At 46.0% G+C, this 22,751-nt stretch overlaps 9 protein-coding genes across 9 annotated transcripts; 3 read left to right on the forward strand and 6 right to left on the reverse strand.

Moving 5' to 3' along the window:
• Positions 1–50: 50 nt before the first annotated feature.
• On the reverse strand, positions 51–1,705 carry APUU_40082A (fungal specific transcription factor domain-containing protein; the record flags this gene model as incomplete). The annotated part of the gene is made up of 4 exons (XM_041703114.1): positions 51–103; positions 152–873; positions 925–1,609; positions 1,675–1,705. 4 exons carry the CDS (start codon positions 1,703–1,705, stop codon positions 51–53), a joined length of 1,491 nt encoding a protein of 496 aa, XP_041555832.1.
• A 5,480-nt stretch (positions 1,706–7,185) lies between these two features.
• APUU_40083S (uncharacterized protein) lies at positions 7,186–7,929 on the forward strand (the record flags this gene model as incomplete). Its single annotated transcript, XM_041703115.1, has 1 exon — positions 7,186–7,929. One exon carries the CDS (start codon positions 7,186–7,188, stop codon positions 7,927–7,929), a length of 744 nt encoding a protein of 247 aa, XP_041555833.1.
• Positions 7,930–9,218: 1,289 nt separating this feature from the next.
• On the reverse strand, positions 9,219–10,831 carry APUU_40084A (uncharacterized protein; the record flags this gene model as incomplete). The annotated part of the gene is made up of 3 exons (XM_041703116.1): positions 9,219–9,329; positions 9,376–10,214; positions 10,273–10,831. 3 exons carry the CDS (start codon positions 10,829–10,831, stop codon positions 9,219–9,221), a joined length of 1,509 nt encoding a protein of 502 aa, XP_041555834.1.
• A 508-nt stretch (positions 10,832–11,339) lies between these two features.
• Positions 11,340–13,787, reverse strand: APUU_40085A (ankyrin repeat and protein kinase domain-containing protein; the record flags this gene model as incomplete). The annotated part of the gene is made up of 2 exons (XM_041703117.1): positions 11,340–13,124; positions 13,200–13,787. The coding sequence occupies 2 exons, from the start codon at positions 13,785–13,787 to the stop codon at positions 11,340–11,342; spliced, it is 2,373 nt and encodes a 790-aa protein (XP_041555835.1).
• A 715-nt stretch (positions 13,788–14,502) lies between these two features.
• Positions 14,503–16,191, reverse strand: APUU_40086A (uncharacterized protein; the record flags this gene model as incomplete). Its single annotated transcript, XM_041703119.1, has 6 exons — positions 14,503–14,691; positions 14,751–14,924; positions 15,000–15,305; positions 15,365–15,660; positions 15,728–15,915; positions 15,965–16,191. 6 exons carry the CDS (start codon positions 16,189–16,191, stop codon positions 14,503–14,505), a joined length of 1,380 nt encoding a protein of 459 aa, XP_041555836.1.
• A 306-nt stretch (positions 16,192–16,497) lies between these two features.
• APUU_40087A (uncharacterized protein) lies at positions 16,498–16,858 on the reverse strand (the record flags this gene model as incomplete). The annotated part of the gene is made up of 2 exons (XM_041703120.1): positions 16,498–16,513; positions 16,563–16,858. The coding sequence occupies 2 exons, from the start codon at positions 16,856–16,858 to the stop codon at positions 16,498–16,500; spliced, it is 312 nt and encodes a 103-aa protein (XP_041555837.1).
• Positions 16,859–17,730: 872 nt separating this feature from the next.
• APUU_40088S (uncharacterized protein) lies at positions 17,731–18,103 on the forward strand (the record flags this gene model as incomplete). Its single annotated transcript, XM_041703121.1, has 2 exons — positions 17,731–17,765; positions 17,830–18,103. The coding sequence occupies 2 exons, from the start codon at positions 17,731–17,733 to the stop codon at positions 18,101–18,103; spliced, it is 309 nt and encodes a 102-aa protein (XP_041555838.1).
• Positions 18,104–18,802: 699 nt separating this feature from the next.
• On the forward strand, positions 18,803–20,460 carry APUU_40089S (uncharacterized protein; the record flags this gene model as incomplete). The annotated part of the gene is made up of 8 exons (XM_041703122.1): positions 18,803–18,828; positions 18,892–19,309; positions 19,372–19,504; positions 19,563–19,829; positions 19,884–20,025; positions 20,092–20,131; positions 20,208–20,256; positions 20,312–20,460. The coding sequence occupies 8 exons, from the start codon at positions 18,803–18,805 to the stop codon at positions 20,458–20,460; spliced, it is 1,224 nt and encodes a 407-aa protein (XP_041555839.1).
• A 934-nt stretch (positions 20,461–21,394) lies between these two features.
• Positions 21,395–22,465, reverse strand: APUU_40090A (polysaccharide deacetylase family protein; the record flags this gene model as incomplete). The annotated part of the gene is made up of 4 exons (XM_041703123.1): positions 21,395–21,868; positions 21,922–22,102; positions 22,147–22,341; positions 22,410–22,465. The coding sequence occupies 4 exons, from the start codon at positions 22,463–22,465 to the stop codon at positions 21,395–21,397; spliced, it is 906 nt and encodes a 301-aa protein (XP_041555840.1).
• Positions 22,466–22,751: the final 286 nt, after the last annotated feature.

Consider the following 22,751-nt stretch of genomic DNA (forward strand, 5'->3'; position numbering starts at 1 on the left):
AGGAATGACTAAAAGAACCAGATATGGCTTTATGTCTGGTCCTTCGCAAACTAGTCATGAGACATAAGAGAACCCTCATCCTCAAGAAGTGCCATATAACCATCTATCAATCGTTAGTAAAGCCACCAACAATGCAAGACCTGAAACATACCAACAGTCCTCCAAACCCTTCCCAGAGCCCGCAACGCCTCAATAATCCCCTGCAACTGCTTCGCCCTAGCTACACTCTTCTCCTCGCGATAGAACCACGCAGACTCGGATATAGCCAGGTAAAGACAGTGACTGAACAGCGGACTCAGACGGCAAAGTCTTGCATCATCTGATACAGACGCATAACGCAGGATAGACTCCGCCAGACGGCTTACATCTTCGACAACTTCATATAGACCTTCGATTGAGGCTTGCTGCATGGATATCTCCTCGACTATTCGAGTTCCCCCTGTGGACGAATTCTCGTTACACCCGTATATCCCATACAGCGTTATCCGAGCGCAGCAGCACAGCGCTATGGCTACGAAGTGGCTCTTCTCAATATCGCCGTCGCCAACGAAACATATCTGGCTTAGATGTAAGCCCAGCGACACGAGCGTTAGATGGATCTGGTAGGCTTCTGAGAGGTAAAGACGGCGGTCGATTGCAGGATCGGTGTTATTGCGGTCCCGGTGCCGCGCTACATTCCCTAGAAGATGTGCGGCCTGGCATGTATTGGCGAATAGGCCGAGCGAGAAATCGACTGGGGAGTGGTCGACAAATACTGGCTGGTTGGAGGCCACTTGGCCGCTATCCCATGCGTCTTCTGTGCATGGGAGGAGGTCTGTGGTGCCTGGTGGGGGTGTGGCAGGGGGTAAGCCGGGGATCTTCATATTGGTGAATCTTCGAAGAATGGTGAGAAAAACTTTAAGTTAATTGGGTTAGGGGTCATACACATCGAGAATCATAATTGCCCACCATGTCCTTCTTTCGCCTTCTCGTCCTGTCCATGTGTTTGGTTTTGCGTATAACTGGATTTTGTCCCTGTTATGCAGGCCCATGAGAGTTGCTAATCGTGCTGCTCGTGAAACGCTCATGAAGCCAGCGGGGTATAACCCATGCGCGACTTGGTATATCGACATCAAGATGAGCGATTGGATCAAATCTAAAGACAAAAGGCCGTTGTTTTCCAGGCTGAACGACAGCTCTGTTACAGCGTTATAAAGCGACGAGTGCACGTCTTGCATCTCGATGGGAGTGGATGACAACTTCATACTCAACACCAAAAGCGAGAAACCGGCGTCTAGTTTCAAGTCAGTGGTACATGCTCTCTCATACATTTCCTTTTGACTCAGAATAGGAAGCCAGCGGTGGGTTCCAGAAAAGTAGTCCAAGTAGACTGTGTCGATGTCACTCTGCGAGCCGAGGAGGCCATGGATTTCATCAGGCGCAGCGATTTTTGGTATCGCATCGAGACTCATAGGACGATATGCATCTGAATCGAGAAAAAACCGCGACAGAGCTGTTGTCTCAGCAAGGCCGGTAGACGCTGAGAGTGGGGTCGTATCCTGCTGGGAGCGTAGTGGTGATGCCTGTGTATTACTAGGAAACCGTGCACCTTCATAGCAGCAGGCCTTTCCTAGACGTAAACACTAATATGCAATTAAACTACTGGGCTGTCCACCAGGAGTAAGAGACACCCACCAAGGCGCATGCCGGAAGGTCTCGGGAGCATTTCCGCTTTAACGTCCTGAATGGGTCAGCAGCGAGAGCAGTTATATCTTCCCGAATGATAATACCGGCAGTTTAAGCATGCCCTTGAAGCTTGATGAGCCTCCATGATGGATGATTCTGATTATGCTGATGAGTGTAAAATTGAACCGCGGGGTTGTTCTGTGATGACATAAGAGTCCTTGAATTTGGTTGGTGCATAGTATCTGTCGTATGTCTTCTTTGACGATATGTTAACCAACATCACCGTAGGTTGGTGTGAAAGAGGTTGGTGACTTTATTATAAAGGCTCTGAAAGGGCTTATTTATACATTATTTTAAGAAAAGTAGTTGATATTGATAATCAAAACTACTTAGTATCTAAGGATTTAGATTAGAGATAGATATAGGAGTACATAGTAATTTAGAGGCTTTCTTTATAATAATTAGACATGCATACGGGTTGGGTTGGGGCGGGTCAAGGCCTCGCGGACCCCAACCCGCATGGGTCAAGATCTTGCTAAACCCGCCCCGCAAATACCCGCAGAACCCGCACTAAACCTAATACAGTAATTTTATTACCTAAATAGGATAGGGCTAATTATAATAACCCTATTTTATTACTATACTAGGTTTAGTGCGGGTTCTGCAGGTTTAACCCTAAGCCGCGGGTTCTAGATAGTTGACCCGAACCCAAACCCATGCGGGTTCGGGGCGGATCGGGTTCAGGATTTTGGGGCGGGTTGTGCATGTCTAATAATAATTAATTTTAATTGTATATTACTAACTACTCTATATCTAGTTAGAGTATAACTTCTGTATTTATTAGAATATAATATAGTAATATAAAAACTAAAATACTAGTATATATCTAGCAGATATTGGTTACTACTTCTAATAGTTAGTTAGTTAACGTAAATCCCGGGCGGTAGGTGTGTCCCGGGCGGAAGGTAGTTTTTGCACCCGCCTATTACTATATAAACTTTTGATTTGAATAACTTCATCAATTCTTAATTAAATTTTTTGAACTAAAGATAATTAGAAACATGATAGCTTGTTCTCTTATAATCTTATATTCTATAATTTATATACTTTGGTAGAGCGCGGCTACATCTCTTTAAAGTTAGAAGAGTAGTAGAGCTTAATATCTCTTTACTAATTTAAACTTTATTATTTCTTAATAAAATAAGATCTCTAGCTTCTGTAAATAAGAGACTATCTATAGAAGTTATTAAATATCTAGAACAACTTTTTTTTACTATATTATCTACTATAAATTCGCGGAGATCTATATTCTTCTATACTAATAATCTAGTATTATATATAGCTGTCTCATACTCCTTTATAAATTTATCCAGCGCCTGCTTGGAGGGGGTTAGTAGATTTTTAGAATTTTTTTTTAGAAGCTTCTTAATTAATAAAGCTTTCTATTATACTTAGCGGACTGTATAAGATATATAAAGTTAAGAGAATAAAATTAAAGTAGTCCCTCTGCTTAGGGGGGGTATAAAAATTAATAATATTAACTGTAACTTATCTAGTACTGTAGTAGGTAGGAAAGGAAGTAATCTAGTTATTCTAAATCTACTTTAAATATTCTCTATTATAAAGACCTTCTTATAGGCTTCCGGGTATATCTTTAAGAAATTATACTTATTAATATAATTAGATCTATAGTATATCTTATTCTTGATTATAGATTTATATATCTTTTTTAAAGAACTAAAGCAGCTAATATTAAGAGATTATAGAAGGTAAGATAAATAGAAAGGTATATAAATAAGAATAATATAATTATTCTTATATATAAGATTAAAAGTAGGAGTTAGATGACTTCTATAGCTATTTAAAATAAAAAATATATATCCCCTCCTCTGCTGCTTTTATATAGCTGGAATAAAGTATTTTCAAAGCTAGTAAAGTCTAATAATATCTATTATTTATCTATTATTACTAACTTTAATCCTTTATGCAGGTGGAATAGATAGTTCTTTAAACTAATTCTTAATATAGTACTTTCTTTTAAAAATAATTATTAATAAAATTAACCACCCGCTTGAATTAATATATTTAATAATTATAATCTACTTTTAATTTTCTGGCTGTACAAGCTATAGCTTGTCTGGTATTTCTACTTAAGATACTACTTTTATTATTATAATTAGATCTATAGCAAAGCTAGTTTTATTAAAGTTATAGATATTTTTATCTGATATATTATACTTAACTTTAACTCTTTATATCTTATTAAAAAATAGGCGAATTATCTTAAGATCTTTATAGAGTACTCTTAAATAATTAATCTTTTAAATAAACCTGGTTTTAATTTTAGGGTATTTCTTAGTAAATTCTGTTATCTAGTTCTTTCTAATTAGTCGGGATAGGGTTAAGGATTTATTTAGGATAAGTTAGGCTATTTTATAAATATATAAAGGCCTCAGGATTACTCTATAAATATCTAGTAATACTATCCAGCCTATTAAGGTTTTTTCTTAATATAAGAATAGCCTATATTAATAATTATAAAATTCTATTTAAGAATATTAACTATTAAGTCTTCCTCGGAGTATATTTAGATAAATATTATAGATACGTGCTGTAGATATAATTAGACATGCATATGGGTTGGGTTGGGCCGGGTTGAGGCCTCAGGCGCCCCAACCCGCAGCGGGTTCGGGGATCTGATTAGTCAGCCCAAACCCTCATAGGTTTGGGCCGGGTTAGGGCGGGTTCTACCCAAAATTTCTAAGCTAGACCTAATTCGGATATGATCATCAGTATACTATCTCTTTTAGGAAGGGATTAGTTATGGGTTCAGGACTGGGTTGTACACCCTATAAACCCAAACCCTTCCTAAAAATAGAATTTTTAGAAAATATTAAAATTTTTATATAAAAATCTATATAGAACTAAAAAAATAGATAATTTAAATATTAAAAAATAAGGTCTAGAAAGGTGGTTAGTGGTCACTAGGGGTTCTATGTCAAAATATATATTTTGAAATGGGTTGCCAAGATATTTTTAAAAACCTTAATAAGTCCACTATTATATAATATTTTAGGTTCTAATTAAAAGAAATAGAATATTTAAATATTAATTTAATACAATATATATTAAATTTCTAGAAAATATCTAATTCTAGCTAGATGACGTCATTCCGGAGTTAGTGGGTTAAACCCAAACCCACACGGGTTTTCCTAAATGGGTAAAAACCCGCTGCGGGTTCTAGCTTAGTCATCCCAACCCGGACCCACCTGGATTCGGGCCGGGTCGGGTATAGGATTTCAGGGCGGGTTGTGCATGTCTAGATATAATTTTTTAAAATCTTCTATTTTTAAGATCTTAAATTATATATTTAATCCGGCCCTCTTGCTTAACTAAATTTTAATTTATTTGACGCGCTTTTCGTGGTATAATAATTATTAAAAGTTAAGATTAAGAAACATATTAGTGCGGGTGTAAAAACTATCTTCCGCCCGGGACGTACCTACCGCCCGGGATTTACGTTAGTTAACGTATTTATCAGGTGATCCGCCCACCCATAGTGATCCGCCCACCCCTTCAATATTTGGTAGCGCATTCCAACACCCTGAGTTTAATTATCCACCATGCCACGAAATAATCGTCGATCGCGTCAAGAATTAATTGAGCAAGAGGGCAGGATTCAACTTGCAATAAACGCGTTAAAAAACCACGAAATCGCGTCTGTACGTCGAGCAGCAGTAGTTTTTAATATTCCGCGTGGTACGCTCCGAGATCGACTTCAGGGTCAATAAAATCAGCAAGAACTCTACAACCAGAATATGAGGCTATCTAAAACTCAAGAGGATTACTTAGTACAATGGATTATATCCAGGGATGAGCGCGGATGTGCCCCAAGACACTCTTATATCCAGGAAATGGCCAAGATTATACTCCAGTCAGATTCCACAACCTCTCTAGATCCCTTAGAGGGAAACTGGGTCACTAACTTCCTAAAGCATTATCCTGAGCTAAAATCTCGCTTTATAAGACGCTATAATCGACAGCGGGCACAGTGTAAGGATCCTAAAGTTATTATAGACTAGTTTAATACCTATAAAACTATCTGTAATGACAAAGGCATCCTCCCTGATAATATCTATAATTTTGATGAAACTGGCTTCGCGATGGGCCTTATTATAACTGTAAGAGTAGTTATAAGACGCGACATGCCTGGAAAGCCTTATCTTATTCAGCCAGGGAACTGGGAATAGGTGACTATAATTAAATATATCAACACCAGAGGTTGGGCTATCCCGTCCACGATTATCTTTAAAGGAAAGGTTTATATTGAGGGCTGGTATTCAGAGCAACGCATCCCTGGAGACTGGCATATTAAGGTCAGCAAGAATAGCTGGACAACCGATAAAATAGGCCTTTGTTGGCTTCAAAACTGCTTTATTCCTGCAACTACACCCCGTACAGTAGCCCGATATCGAATGCTAGTTCTAGACGGCCATGGAAGTTATCTAACACCTGAATTTAATAAGATCTGTCAAGATAATGATATTATACCGCTTTGCATGCCCTCGCATTCATCTCACCTTCTTCAACTACTAGATGTCGGTTGTTTTGGGCCTCTAAAGCGGGCATATGGAGGCCTTATTAAATTAAGATCCTGACTTGGCAAACACTATATTGATAAGTTTAACTTCTTAGAGGCCTATCCCCAGGCCTATACAAAGATATTTAATGATCAGAATATCAAGAGCGGCTTTACAGCTGCAGGAATCAACCCTTTCAATCCTGAATAGGTTATTAGCAAGCTTAGTATAGTACTATCTACCCCGACACCCCCCCTAACAGGGCCCCGGAGTTCTCAGGCCTCTTCTATACTTGCCATGTCTTATACAGTTTAACACCTGCGTCAAAAAACTTTATTAATCTAAAACTCAATACATAAGGCCTCCGAGGCGCTTGTAAATAACACTATTTATAACCTACAACAGTTGTAAAAAGGCTTTGAAGAGGCACTATATGATAAGGAATTTCTAGCTTATAAAAACCGCCTTCTCCGCCTTGAAAGCGCAGCGGAGAATCTTAAAAAGCAACAATCTAAATATTAAATGACACCTAATAAAGGCATCTCAGTACAAGAGGCTAGAGATCTAATTTCACGGAGAAATAAGGCTTTAAATACCGCTATACACCTTCCTGATAATGGTGCTCCAGGATCTTCAACTACACTAAGACGGCGTCCTCCTAAGTGTTCTAACTGTGGAACTTTGGGCCATAAAAGAACTCATTGTCCTGTACCTAGCTATATTTAAATTATTTCCTAATTCAAAAAATTACATTGTTGGTGATGACTTCAAGTTTAATGAGCGTGGAAGATTTTAAGGCGGTGGGCGGATCACTATGGGTGGGCGGATCACCTGATAAATACGTTAACGTAATTCCTAACCGAGTCGCGCATCCTACCCGAGTCGCGCACCTCATCAAAAGTCCACGCGTTAAGATACTGAAGCAATTCAAACAGCAACCATGCCACCAAAACAACATCGGGTATCTCAAAATTTGGTGGAGCAAGAGGGGAGGATCCTACTTACTATTTCTGCTTTAAAAAAAAACGAAATATCGAGTACTCGTCGCGCAGCAGAGGTTTTTAATATGCCTCCCTCTACACTCCGGGACCGACTACAAGGCCGGCAATATCGAGCAGAACAACGCGCCAACTCTCATAGGCTATCTGAAACTCAGGAAGAGGTCTTAATAAGATGGATAGTATCTAGGGACATGCGTGGAGCAGCTCCTAGGCCGTCCCAGGTGACAGAAATGGCCAATCTTATCCTACAAGCAGACAACCCGCCTGGATACACGCCTCTAAGCAAGAACTGGACCACAACCTTTACTAGAAGGCGCCCGGAGGTCAAGAGCCGCTTTGCACGAAGATATAATTACCAGCGAGCCAAATGTGAGGATCCTAGAGTTATTAGAGCGTGGTTTGAGCAGCTACAGAGGGTTCGAATAGAGTATGGGATTCAGGATGAAGATATCTTCAATTTTGACGAAACAGGCTTTACAATGGGCATTTTAGCTACCTCTAAGGTAGTTACAAGAGCTAATATACCTGGAAAACCTCATCTTATTCAGCCAGGCAATCGGGAATGGGTGACAACCATCGAGAGTATCAATACAATAGGATGGGCCCTTCCTTCTACTATTATCTTTAAAGAAAAGATCTATATAGAAGGATGGTTTCAAGAAGGCCGCTTACCAGAGGATTAGAGGATTGAGGTCAGCCAAAATGGATGGACAACCAATGAGATAGGCCTCCGGTGGCTTCAAAAAGTCTTTATTCCAGCAACAAATAGCCGTACAGTCGGTAGATATCAATTACTTGTTTTAGATGGCCATGGAAGCCATTTGACACCTCAATTCAACAAGGCATGCAATGACAACAATATTATAGCTATTTGCATGCCTCCGCACTCTTCTCACCTCTTGCAACCTCTAGATGTTGGTTGTTTTGGTCCTTTAAAGCGCGCGTACGGAGGTCTTGTGGAATCGAAAATACGGCTTGGATTCACCCATATCGACAAGTTTAACTTCTTAAGGGCCTATCCAGAAGCTCACCAGGAGGTTTTTAAACCTCAAAATATTAAGAGTGGCTTTGCTGCAGCTGGAATACACCCATTTGATCCTCAGAGGGTGCTTAGCAAGCTGAATATCTCGCTAGCTACCCCTACCCCCCCCCCAAGCCGTGGGACGCTTTCAACAAGTTCCTCAACACTCGCAACACCTTATACAACTCGTCAATTACAGCGGCAAGCATCTTCAGTCAAAAAGCTTTTAAAAAGAGGTTCTCAAAGCCCTTCAACTCCATCAAAAAGAGCCCTACAGCAAATAATAAAGGGCTGTAAGGTAGCTATCTACAACGCTGTCCAGTTAGCAGAGGAAAACCATGATCTCCGCGCTGCAAATAAGAAAGAGAAGCAGAAAAAGGATCAGTCAAGACGCCAGATAACTCCTAATAAAGACCTATCTATACAGGAAGCTAGAGATCTCATGGAGCAGAGAAATAAGCGATTAGGTACAGAGGGGGGGTCTACCGCGAGTTCTGCATCTTTACCTTTAACCGTGCCAAGACGAGCACCACCAAAGTGTACGAACTGTGGAATTCAAGGCCATACTAGAGTTAGATGTCCTACACGTTCAGATATTTAAATTTTAATGAAATACGCGTGTTTTGGTTGTTGGCGATAGCTTCAAAAATTCTAAGCATGGCGGAATTCGGTGGGGTGCGCGACTCGGGTAGGATGCGCGACTCGGTTAGGAATTACGTTAGTTAAAGGGCTTATCTAAGCCCCTACTATCCCTAAGAGCAGTAACGTACTCAGGGCTCATTATACTTCCAACCATGCCGATAGTTATGGCTTAAGTACGGCTGAGCTGACGGAAAGCCCTGTTTTCCACACCCTGTCGTCATATGTAATGAACGTAGCTAAGTATTGGAATATAAGGTAAAAGACTTGTCAAGCTTCCCTTACAGTGTCATCAAAACATGAAACCCCGAGTTATACTATGGTTTCGCCCCGTGTCTGCTCTACATGCCCCGTCCGGTGTTTCTCTTCCAAGTTATCCGAGGCAGAAGCATCTTCTCGACCTTCGGTCACCTCGTCCGCATCCTGAACAGGTTAGCGAGTAATCCTTTCTAGGGGGCATCTGGCTTACTCCAAAAATCATGGCAATTTCTTCGAGAGGCATGCCCCAAGTGTCGGGAAAGAAAAGCCAGATACCAATGGCAGCCAAGCAGCCTGGAATAATATAGGCCAGGAAATACTTCCACGACGCATTAGCAATACCGGCCGGCGCCGACTGAAGCCAAATGATATTCATCAAGCAAATACCCGCGACACCCAAGTTCATGCCCTTGGGGCGCAAGTGAGTTGGGAAGATCTCGCCGATATAAGCAAACTGAGTGCCGTCTAGCCCCCCCTCATAGAAAATGACGTAGATGAACAGAAATGCGACAATGGCGTTGAGGGCAGCACTGTTGTCACTGGGCACGAAGTTGGCAATCAGAGCGGCAATAATGATAAGGCATACCATGCAGCCGGCCAGGGCTCCGGCGATGAGCTTGGGGCGAGGCATTCGATCGATGATGAAGCAGCCCAGCACGCCAGAACCCCAGGCAAGCGTAATCCACCCACCTTCGAGCAGTAACTGCTTCTCGACGTTGTAACCGAGCGTGGCATATAGAGTGGGTTGATAATTGTTGAGGACCAAGATTCCCGAGCACTGAATGGCACACGTAGTACCGATGGAGAGAAGCGAGCGTTTGCGGTACGATTTTTTGGTGAACATGGAGACGTAGCTTTTCGGCAGCTGGCTGTCGATTCTGAGCTGCGAAGTGATCTGGTCAAACTCCATTTTGGCCTCTTCCGGTGTGTGAAGACGATCCAAGGTGGTCCGAGCCTCATCGTAGCGACTCTGGCTGATCAGCCATCGTGGAGACTCGGGAAGGAATGGAAGCATGCAAAGGACAGCAAGAGGGAACACTGCCTGTAGAGCTGCGATTCCATTAGCACCTTCTGCTTGTCCCCTGATTATTCTGCAGGATTGACCTACCAAATATGACTCTCCAGTTGTTTGGATTCTTCCAGAAGAAGACACCATAGCCGGCCCATATGACACTCATATAGCCAAACAGTAGTGCTGCACCGTGGATGTCAACAAGCATACCGCGATTGCGAGGCGGCACGGCCTCAGTCATGTAAGTAGGAACAGCAGCTAGGATCATAAAAGTCCCGGCACCGGCAAAGAAGCGCCAGACGATGAACTCGCCAACGTTTGTTGCGCCCGCCAACAACGCAGCTGTGACCACGAGGATGATAGCAGGGACAGCAATGGCGACGCGACGGCCGTACTTATCGGCGAACCAGCTAACGATAAAGACGCCTAAAAGGCCTCCCGTCTGGAAGAGTCCATTAATTGTGGCCTGCAGAGACAAGCCGTTGGGCCTGGTCGTGAGCTCAAAATATTCCGAAAACTCAGGCAGGGCGAGGACAGGGGCAATGGCGGACGAAGCCCAGCCATAGGAAGCAGACCCGAAGGAAACGGCCAGGATGGTAAAGAGGTTGTAGAGACTGAACTGGCGCCTTCCAGAGGTGAACTGAGCAGGCATCATGCGAGAGTCAGCATTGCAATAGCTATGAAAACGCCACAAGAATACTAGTGGTCGAGCGGGCGTGTTAAGGCTTCATGGGCGGCGAATTGTTATATTCATTCCCTTTGATAAGCAATACAAGACTTGCCCCGCAACCTAGAAATAAGGTTAGTCTCCCCCGCATTTCCTCGGCTATCCCTGCAACTCCTGGAGCATCATCCGTAGTTCAAACTCTGTACGCCCCCTGGATGGTATCCATTTAACCTCGGCTATACATATACTGGCAAGCGGGGAAATTGGGCTTACCTTGGAGGAATATGCATGCCGTGCCGTGTTATTCGCGGGAGGTAAGACGGAGGAGGCTAGAGGAGAATCCGTCTGAAAGGTAGATCGCGCGTCATCAGTTATAGATACATGCCTGCAAGTCGTTCAAGGAATTACCTCCGTCCTTCTGCCTCAAGGTATCCCAAATTCGATGGACACCATCAACTGGAACATGGGAAACGGCACAAGTACAGACGGGGAATATTCACGAGGAAAAAACCCTCCGAATAACGCTCCACGACCATAAGCTTCGCCTCGATCGAGAACTAGCAAGACTTCCGCGGCGGCGTGTCTCGTAAGCCCTTTGCAACTCCGTTTTGATGGCATTATTCTTAGGGTGAACGGCCGAGAAATCCTCGAGGTTTGCACCTTGCTCAATGAGCAACCTGACCGCCGTGGTCGAGCCCTCTGTTACAGCACATCGTAGTGGTGAAATGTCATTTGCATCACGGCGGTTGACGTCCGCCCCGGCCTCAACCAAGCCATTGAACTTTGCTTCCCAGTCCCTGTCATCTGCAAAATGTTTAAGCAGCATCATGAGGGGTGTTCGGTGCGTGCCGTCGTGAGTTGGGATGTCGATGTCGATGTTGATACGCCGAACCTGCGCAATCAACAGTCGAAGAAGTCCAGCGCTGGTCTGGGGCCAGGTCGCATAATGGAGACAAGTAAGCCCTTCATCCGAGTAGACGTTGCAGTTGGCCCCTTGGTCCAGGAGAATCTGGGCTATCCTGTCGTGTCCCTTGCGGATTGCTATCAATAGGGGCGTTTTGCCTCCTGCAGACCTTGCGTCCACATTTGCTGTAGCGTTAAGGAGGAGCTCAAGAACTTCTTCGTTTCCTTGCTCTGCGGCGACACCCAAGGGCGTTTCATTGTTTTCGTTGGCCCTGTCAATGTTCACACGGAGGCTCAAGATTTGCTCAACGCCCCTGATGTCATTGGTCTTTATATCTTGAATTAACCTATCTGTCAAGAAGGCTAGGTCCGGACTATTTGCATAGACAGTCGAAGGCTCTGTCGACGGGGGCAATGATGGGGAGCTCTCGTCCCCAGAGCCAGAACTAGAATCTGCTGCGGAGTCGGGCTGATGAGGTATATTGAGATAGGCCTTGAGGGACCCCAGCTCTTCCTTGACATCCCTTGCAAGCGGCCGCGCATTTTTGTCAGTTTGCAGAATAGACAAGAGCATCTTCGCACAGCCGTGAAGGAACTCATCAGGATATTCTTGTCGGTTGCCCTGCGCGAGGCCTGTTATCCAATTCTCAATATGCGGATTGAGCACAGGCGGGTTTCCCCTGGTGAAGTGGTCATCCTCATAGTATCCAATCCCATCATTGTCCAATCGACGGAGGTCATCCAATGCACGAAGCCCGTCAATCCCGTCAAGTTTGAAGGCAAGAACCCGGACCAGGATACACCCGAATGACCAAATATCGCTTCGCCGACACGGCCCAGGCCCACTGCACACCTCTGGTGCTTGATAAGTGCCTTCCCTGCGTAGCAGGTGCGTCCTGGTCTCGGTGCCTCGATCTTGAGGAAGGCCATCTGCGCTCCCTCGCCGGCCTGCACGGGCGATTATGGAAAGACCAAAGTCGGTTATCTTCCAACTGCCCACCCCCGACTGCTCTCTGTGTCCAGAATCCTCATAAACCAGGATATTGGCGGGCTTCACGTCCATGTGGTATCCGTGAATGGAGACGCCGAGCCGGTCGTGCAAGTGGTCCAGGGCGTCCACCACATTGATGGCTTCGTCGATGATGTCGTTCATTTCGCACATCTCGGGGTGTCGCAAGTGCCCTTGGAGAAATTTCTCGAGGTCCATCTGCGCCAGAGGGAACAATATGTTGAACTGGTTCCCGACGGTAATTGTTGCAAGAGGCAGCACGATGTGTTTATGCTGAGCCACACACTCGGCAAGTCTATTCAGGTTCCATTTCTCTCGATCGAAGTCGATCTTGGATGTGAACACTTTGCGTGCAACCTCGACCTCTGGCTATACGCCGTTATATGTCAGCTCCGCGGTCACATCATACTCAGGGGCAACAACCATATTTACACAAATCCATACCATTTGAATGCCGCTCTTTGTGCAGTAGTGTTTCGCCGCGATTACCTCCTTAGTAACCTTTCCAAACCCTCCTCTTCCACGCAGTTGGGACTTTGCGGCAAGGAACGGAAGTCTCTCACCATGTTCCCAAACTGAATCGCTTCCTTCTTCAATATAAATTGGACAGAAGACGCTGCGCATGTGCAGGAACTGGCCGCCAGCCTCTGGGCCTAGGAAGTCGTCCCTCTTCAAGGTCTGGATATCGTAGTGTCGGATCCTGCGATCGGTGCGATCCCGGGTTTCCATAGGGCCTTCGTATGAAAGGAAGATCTCATCAAACCGCGCCCAGCCATCCCATTTGATATATATCAGAATAGATATTGTTTGCAAAAGTTCACTGCGGATTCTGTGGATAGATTCCGGATAAAGGGATAGCCTATGATGCCAGAAGAAGTCTTTCAGCGTCTCGAATGTCCAAATCGCCGCGAGTCTGTCGCGAGGCGCGAATCGTTCATTTGCTGGCATCGAGTCCTCTATGGCATTGGATACCTTTATCAGGAGCTGGGCTCGCACTTCATTCGGTCGACGGTTTCGAAATACCCGGTCCATATTCTCCACCAGGGTCTCAAAATGCGTAGGCGAAGATCCGGCGATACAAGGCTGTGGGAAATCCTGATGGTCACGTCTCGAGCATCAGCAACGGCAGCTCTAGCCGGGGGTCAAACAGTGAAAAAGCGCGCACATACCTTTAACGTTATCACGCGTTGCTTGCATAGTATCCGAAGGGGGATGTCGAGTGCCCGTGATTCCAAGTATCTCGGTGATGATGAGGAAAGAGGTAGACGGAGAAGCAGGGGAAGCGAATGTCAGCTCGGAGAACGTAATAGGCAGCTACATTTCCCTATGGCCCTTCCAGCAGTGCTGAAATGACAAATGCCATGTATTAGGAGGATCATGTGCGTCAGACGCAGCCTTGTCCGCCGGCAGTGGCTATTCACCCCGTGGGGGTAGTGAGGCGGAGAAATAGCCAGTACAGGGTGGCCTCTGCGCACCAATGACCCTTGTTTCTCTCGTAATTAAGGACCAAGTTGGCGAAGCGAGTCCGAGCGAGGGTGTTCTCTTCTGAGACTAGCGTCGAATATTCATAAAAATAACAAGGGTCCCTTGTCCTGGCATAGCCGTCTTATTCTATCTTGACTCCGTAGAAACCCACCGAAGAATACGCAGATATATATTGGTACAGAAATCTATAAATAATACAAGTCTAGCCATAAAATCAACCCCAACAACTCGGAAATACCATAACCCATGTTAGTCACCGTAGTCATAATTCCCCAAGCTCTATCGCTCGACTTTTTTCTTTTAATTGTTGTTGCCGTCGACTGAACCAATACCAGGATCCCACAGTCAGCGCGGTCAAAGACACTGCAATCACAACAAAGATCCAAAACTGATGTGATATCTCGAAATCGCCGGTCTTGCCATAATCAAAGAGGTTCATTCCAAGGAGGGTCTAGTTATATCCAATATTAGAGTCTGGCAAAGCCTACTTTGTTGTAAGATAATACTCACAGAGACAAAACTGGCTGGGAGGTATATCAAAGTGACCAGAGTCACAATCCGAACAGTGGTATTCCCATCTAAAGACTCATCTGTGAGTTTGAGGAGCTTGTTATTCAGATCCAACATTTTGTTGTTGATGTCTATGGTCACGGTTTGGTTGTCCACTGTCAGCGCAACCGCCAGCTATACATGATTCAGCCAGGTTAGCCACCTTCGATAACAGCGAGGTGAAACGGTGAAGGGGCCTGGTCAACATACCAGATCAGATATCCCTCGAATCTTTCGTTCTAGCACGTTGATGCTTTCCAAATGCCCTTCTAGAGTCGTTACGTGATACGCCAGACTGTCCACTACAGTCTGGAATCCATCATCGGCGGATGTCTTCGGACGGAAGAGTGAGTTCATATTTTCCAGCCGGTGCAGCGTCACCAGCGCAGTGCGCAGTCTAGAGGCCAATGGAAGGATCCGATCTCCCAGGTATTGTTGCTTGAGAAGATGGACAAGACCACCCTTGTGGTCCCCTGAGCGAGGTTTCGAGAAATCCAGAGTAAGTGCTATGTCCACCTACCACAGACAAATTAGTTCGTTTCCAGAGTCATTGGAGATGGCATCGTGTGACATACAGTCTTCTCGATCTCGTCGCCTAGATTCCGAATGTACCAGCGCCAACCGCCTAGGTAGGTAGACAGAACCAGCAGATGCATGGAAAACCACGCTCCGAACAGGGCGCCCGAGTTTGTCGCAATAGTATGTTCTATGCGTCTATGCAGCGGCGATTGCGGATTTGCGTGAAGTAAGATGAAAAGGTTTCCGCATCCTGACGGGTCATAGTGATGGAAAACACAAGCCTGGCGGATTTTCCATGACGATATGCCTCCTCTGGTGTCATCTTCGGCATATGTGAGGAGGTAGTGCATGTCTTGCAAACGAAGTGAAAGCGGATTAGCATGAGCTAGAAATCCAAATGGAGCGAGAGGGTGTAATACCATACGCGCCATTTGCCCTCTGCCGCACGGTGAATGCCCCAAGGCCGGCATCAGAGCTCCGTGGCTTATCCCCAAACGAAACAGCGAGGTCAGAGAAGGAGGCATCCACGTTGTACTCGTTCATGAGCTTGCTCCAGGCCTGCTCAGTAATGCCCAATGGCCGCATCGAGTTCGGAGAGCATATTGAACTTGCATTCGTCAGCCAGCCTGCATGAATACATGTAGAGATATACATACACTATCCGACCACTAGGCTTCTGTGTGTCTGCAATGTGGGATTCGAATCTCTCGCTGCTGGTGAATGTATGGGCCAGGCCATTGGATGTATTGTCAAATACGTAGATATTGCATTTTTCTGGGTCAGAAGTGAAGGCCGGAGAGCGTAGATATGCTCGTATTCCATCGTAGTAAGTGACACTTTGGTCGGAGAAAGTCGGATGCGAAGGAGAAAGAACTGACATCATGAGGGTGAGCTGGAGGAATGCAAAACTGTGAATGACTGAGGACTAAAATCTAATATACCTGAATCCGAGGGTTGTAGTGGGCGCAGCTGATGGGGCAACTGGCAATTACAAGGCACTATCGAGGACAGCTTTGAATTCGCCCCACGGCGTGGCTAGGTCACTACTGTATAGTACATACACGAGGCCACAATTCTGCCTTTCCCTCTGCATGGAATTCATCTGGAGAACGTCTTCCCGTGCAACCTGCTGCTAGGAATCAGATGCCTCCCGTCCACCGGTGTCCAACCACGGTCCCAATCAAGATGTCTACTCACGAAGGGCACTAAAACAAGGTGTCAGGCTGAATCCAGGCGCATGGTCAAAGATCTTACGCAATCTCATCCTGTGCCAAGGACAGTGTCCCCCGTATTAGCAAGTCAGACACAAGATCATCGCGATCGAGGCTTACCGGAGTAACCATCCTGGGCGCTTCGAAGTAGTACCGGCCATTGATATGCTTGACGGGATCAACAGTCAGCGAGAGGGTTGCAACCGAAGGAGGCAGTGTCGGTGGCAAGTGTATTACCTGAACCTTGATGGGATACCCAAATATGACGTGCAAGCGAGCCTCCAGTTTCTCTTTTAGGATATAGCTTGTTTCATCCTCGCTGATTATGTTCTTGACCATGGTCATAATATGCTGTCTGACAGAGTGGAAGCAGTCAGTCAAAGTAAGATATCTGGATTCCAGGGAGTTTCAACTTTCGGGACACCCAAGCAAAGGAAGAAAATAAAGTCCCACATTCCACGGCAAGAGCCGCCTGGGTCCAACAGACAAGCCTGGGGAAAGAGGGGGTGGGAATTGTGATTCCCGGAGACTGAGAGCCCGCTAATCCTGGCAGCCTCGGGGACTGAGCGCAGCCTCGTCGATTCCCATTGCTGAGAGGCTGGTGAAGTTCCTCCTGGCCTTTCTAATTGGCAATCGGGGACGCTCATCGCCGCACCACGGTGTCCAACCGCCCGCCTTTGCTCTGTTGTGTCGATGGCCTCCATGCCTAATAGCCAATCGTACGTCAGGACACCCTGCTAATCGGGTGGGAGCACCATCTTGCAGACGGAATACGAATTCCATATCCACCAAGAGACCGTCTAATATTATAGTTGTTTAGGACCAGTCACGTCGCCAGCGGAGAATGCCTGTCCCTATGATCCATTATTATTAATTGGTGGTGGGCGGCTGGACTTCATTCGTCCGCCATACGGAAATGTCTCAGGCCCGTGCGACAAACAGTCCTGAACCAGTATCTGCTGGGCTGTGCTTTCAGCCTCATTCTCTCACAGTGAGAAGGTCCTGGCTGCCCTTCGTTCGACTGTTGTGACTGGGTCTTTGCCAGCTGAGCGCCAGCAATCATCGTGTAATTAACTGCTCCGTTCCCGTACACATACAACAAGGTCTAGGAATATTCCTCCCCTACAAACCTTTTATGTTGTTGAATTAGAGCTGCGCTACGACCAGCCCCTTGCGTCCGTCGAACATCTTTCGGAAGCTTCTCCAGAGGTATGCATCAATCAGGTCGCACGAATGCAAAGCGACGGTAAGTACATCACTATCATCAGTCTACTTTTAAGGGTAATCTTCCTAACCACCGCTGTATCTAGCAACCCCAATCCGCTGCGAGACCGTACACCCGAAGAGCTGAAAGGGGATGTCACCTGGTTCCACGGCAATCACGAACTGAAAGAGGTGGTCGATCTTGAGCTGCTCATCAAGGGAGCGCTCATAGCGCAGGATATTGCGAATATAGAGACCTGTGGCTTGAGCGCGCCCCAAAGGCGGGCCATAAAGTCCGAAACAAGGTTGGGATTCTTTCAGCAAACGAAGGAGCTCAAGACCACCATCCTAGCTACTGCATGTGCAGCAATTATTCAGTAAGCGAGCCCAGCGACTATCTACTACGTCAATTCCGTACACTAATGCCTATGAAGAGGATGGCAACAGTCATCCATTAATGCCAGTTCCCGTGGATGGCAGTGTGAGCTTATCCCCTACACTGACACCTTTTTTCAGCATATTCCCATCATGGACGCCGCTCAGGACGTGTTTCATATATTGACTGGCGCCCCCATGCCCGCCGTGCCCGACTCACGGCACCTGACAACCCATGGGACGTATATAGTCTCCTTAATTGACGCGGCACCGTGGATATCAGCGAGTATCATGTACATCCCACCGCGAGTACCATTGTCGCTTACACACTAACGAATCGGCTGTTTAGTGGGACATGGTTGAGCGATCCCTTACAAGAATATCAGTACGGCCGGCGGCCCGCACTTTTTATATCGGCAATAGTCTGTGCAGCCTGCGTAATTGGTAACTCAATCTCATCGGCCTGCCTCCAGACCGAATTTACATTAATGCTGAACTCCAGGGACTGCGCATTGTCATTCATGGCAGACAATACTGGTTTGTCGTCTATTACTTGGCATTGGGGTATGGCCAACAGGGCACAAACATGACTATGAAGATATGGACTGACAATCATTTTCTCTCTCCCAGATTGGAGCGAAAGCTTCTATTGCTCCCGTCTTCGCTGCAGAGGCGGCAGCAGAACACTTACGTGGGCGCTTGCTGATGATGTGGCAACTGTTTGACACGTTGTAAGTGCATATCCACCAGCTTCAACCCGCTCCCTGTCCGTCTGTTACTGAACCATACTCCAGCGGGATATTCGTTGGTTTTGTCTGCTACTGGGTCTTTGAACGCAGCTGGAGAGGCATTCTGGGAAGCGCTGCAGTTCCCGCACTGATACTTCTGGCCCTGGTGTATCTGTGCCCAGAGTCACCACGCTTCCTGATCCGGAAGCGGGAATACGCAAAGGCATTCGTCTGCCTTCGCCAGCTGCGAGGGACCGATATCCAGGCTGCAAAAGACTTATACTATATCCACAGCCAGCTGCAAGTCGAAACGGAGCTATTCCACGGTAAACCACCAGAGCAATGGTGGCGTGCGAATCCGTACCAGGACGAAGTGGAAGCACAATCATTCTTCCAGAGAGTGAAATCTCTGTTTACAGTTCCGCGAAATCGTAGGGCCTGTATGGCGGCCTTCTTGGTGATGCTGGCTCAGCAGCTATGTGGGGTGTGTATTTGGTGCCATCAAATATCTCCAGTGGATCTTCTTCCATCTGACAGTCCTCGCAGATCAATGTTCTTTCGTTTTATTCCTCGGAGGTATTTCAAAGTGCTCAGAGTCTGGGGCAGGCAAGGCCTGGCCAGCTTCTTTGTAACGGGGCCGAGCCACAGCGCAATGATCAAGTTGCTTGGCTCAATTTTGGTAAGTGATGCACATCCTATGGACTATAGCCAGGCATTTCGGGTCTAAGTCCAGGCAGGTTTCGGATTGGCCAATTTTTTGTTTACGATCCCGGCCTACAAATTCATTGACTGGAGGGGTCGTCGAGTTCTTCTATTAATATCTCTCGGCGGCATGTTCTTCACCCTTTTGGCAATCAGTCTCTTTTTCCGTATTGATGACGCCAGCTCGCGAGAAGTATTGGTCGCCATATTTGCTATCGTAGTCTTTACTTTCTTTTACGGCATTGGCGCCGGGCCTGTCCCGTTCACCTTTAGTGCTGAAGTGTTTCCTCTCGCGTTTCGAGGTAAGCCCCAGAGCCCTGTTAGGACTGGATGTCTACTAATATTAACGGGCCCAGAGGTTGGCATGAGCTTCAGCGTCATGGTGAACTTCATCGGCCTCAGTATATTAATCCTCTTTGTGCCCAGGTTGACGATCAAATTTACACCCAGCGGGAAGGATGATCTTTATGGGCATTCGAATCTTCTTTTTGCCTTTACGTGCGTGCATACATACATTTCCCATCCAGACCACTACAGAGACACTGATATATATTACTCTGACAGAACTCTCAATGCATTGGCGTTTGTCCTTGTGTTTTTCCTGGTGAGCCCAGCGGCAGCAGAAGAGAATTAGATTGCATCTTCGATTGTTCAGACTCTACTAACTTACTGAATCATAGGTCCCAAGCGGAACAGCGCAGATTAGCCTGGAAGAAATGAACCATATATGTATGGACTCTTATATATTACTGTGTGTTTCCGGGTGCACTAACTAGCTAAACAGTCAATATAAAGACCGGGGAGCATGCATTTAACCATCTCCCGAAATTCGTGAAGGAGAGATGCCACTCACGAGGCCACGACGAGCAAGATCAGGATGATGCAGACGAGGAAATGGGAATTCCGTTTCGAACTGTGGCCAGGACTGTTTGAAAGCAATTGCTGAAACAGCGCTTGACTTCATCGCCTCATCCAGCAATGTGAAGTGAGCCGCAGTTAATGACAGATTCGATAGTATTCCCTGCAAAAAGGACAGGAGAAAGGCTGATCCTGCCACTTACTGTCTCATATGATCTGTTAGCTGGATCAGCCATCCTTGATGACTCTTTCTATTGTCCCCGAACACGCAAGTTGCCAGAGGTTTAAACCCTTTGTCAAGGGCAAGAAATTGGAAAATATGTGCTTGGGTTACATATATAAAGGAGGCTCGCTGTTTTACTACTTACACTGCTAATCTTAATCCCAACAAGAAGCTATGGGCTACCATATAATAATCCGAACCTCCAATTTCTTTCATTCGTTAATTTGGTAATATTTGTACCACCCCATGGTAATGTCCTGATACCCAAGTGACGATGACATTATCCGAAAGAGGAAACTGGCTCGATATTGCCCGTTTTCGGCTAGCGTGTCCTATAAATTCTGCGCTCTGGGTTCCACCGTCTGCCCTCTATGTCGATAGCATGTCCAGGAATGCATTTTCATCGCCCTGTTTACGAGTAAGGAATCTAAGGATCAGTCGAGGTTATAAATAGGCTTGCGTTGGCGGGTGTGTGTGGCCTAAGAGCTACGACAGGTTGTTGTCCGCCATGTATCTCTCAAATATTGTTATCCTGATAGTTTTCCTGCTTGTTTTTCAGCCAATAAACTATAGCCTATAGAGATAGCTGCTTTTTATTATTCGATTGATCTTCCGATTCTGTTGCCCTACGCACGAGAAGTCATAAGGGTCATCATAGGCTATTTTGAACTTGACTTGCATGAACAGAATTATCTCGCTACTTCACTATGTATATAATACTTCCAAAGCGGTATGCAACTGACTGACCTATTGATCAATCAAAGTAAGTCGTTCAATACAAGAAAGCTATGGCCCTACACCACCAGTTATCTGTACACCCCCGATCCGCCCAGCCTTAAATTCATCCACCATCTGCCCAAAGGTACACCATTCGACGCCCTCATGGGCATTCAAATAGTCAATCAATCTCTGATGCAGGAGCATAACCTGTGGCTTGCCACTAACTTGCGGGTGGAGCGAGATCGGGAAGACAAAGGTTTCATACTCGTTGTAAAGGAAGTCAAACTGATCTTTCCAGAGCCGTTCAATAACATGAGGGTCGACATACCCATGCGACGGCCCGTCTTCAAGCTGAAAGGGAGGCCAGTCGTCCAGGTGCCAGTTAGCGGGGACTTCGACGATGTTGCTGGAAGTTAGCTCTCCCATAGGGACCATCCACGAGGGAGCCTGCTTTGATACATCTGTTGTTGTGATATCCTCTGGGAAGTGCGGAAGGTAGTATAGCTGGGAGTCGTGATGCATGAATGAATGGTCATATTCCTGTATCCCGGTTAGCGCCTTGCGCTGTCGGCATCATAGGGCGTGTGTCCTACTAAACCGACCTCCTCTAGTAACTTGATGCTACGGGGAGAAGTCTTCCAGGATGGCGCGGTCCATCCTCTCGGTCGCTTGCCAGTAAACGCAGTGACGACTTCGATGGAGCGGACGAGAACATCTCGCTCTTGTTGTTCCGATAAAACATTGACATGTTCATGGGAGTAGCCATGTAAACCACTGCGAAATTAGCAGTCAACACGCCATCCAGGGGGGGTCCGTACATTTCATGGTTTGCATCTCTGATCTTCCGAATTTGATCTGGAAACGACTCGATTGAGTGCCCTGGAACGAACCAAGATGCCTCGATGTTGTTTCTATCTAGCAGCTTGAGTAGACGGTCGATGCCCACCGTTGCACCGAAGATGCCACGGGAGACGTCTGTCAGATCGGGCGCAGAGCCATCCTGGGAATTGATCCTGTGGGCAGTTAGTTGTGAAAATAAAAGAAGATAATAAAAAAGAATGTTGGAAATGCTGGACTATACCATCCACTAACTGCGTCAACGTCGATTCCGTAGCCTACAAGCACACGTTTTCCCATCTTGAATTATAGGCTAGACAATAACGTCAATGGAGCAACAATTTCATGCAATTTTTCTACTCGAGAGACCAGGAGCGCTGATGTGTATATAATCCTCGCCACCTTGAGTTCGGGCCGCTGAACGACCTTCCTAAACGGGGCAAACATTGAGCGCAGCCATTGATCTTTTTCGGCACGACAGAAAAAGACGGGGGCCTTGTACATTTCGAATTGAATTATCCTATATCACCAAACAAATATTCCAATTTTGAAACTCATTTACCTGAACATCACGCTTCTTTCCCTT

The sequence above is a fragment of the Aspergillus puulaauensis genome, chromosome 4, assembly GCF_016861865.1.
Source record: "Aspergillus puulaauensis MK2 DNA, chromosome 4, nearly complete sequence".
Taxonomy (NCBI): domain Eukaryota; kingdom Fungi; phylum Ascomycota; class Eurotiomycetes; order Eurotiales; family Aspergillaceae; genus Aspergillus; species Aspergillus puulaauensis.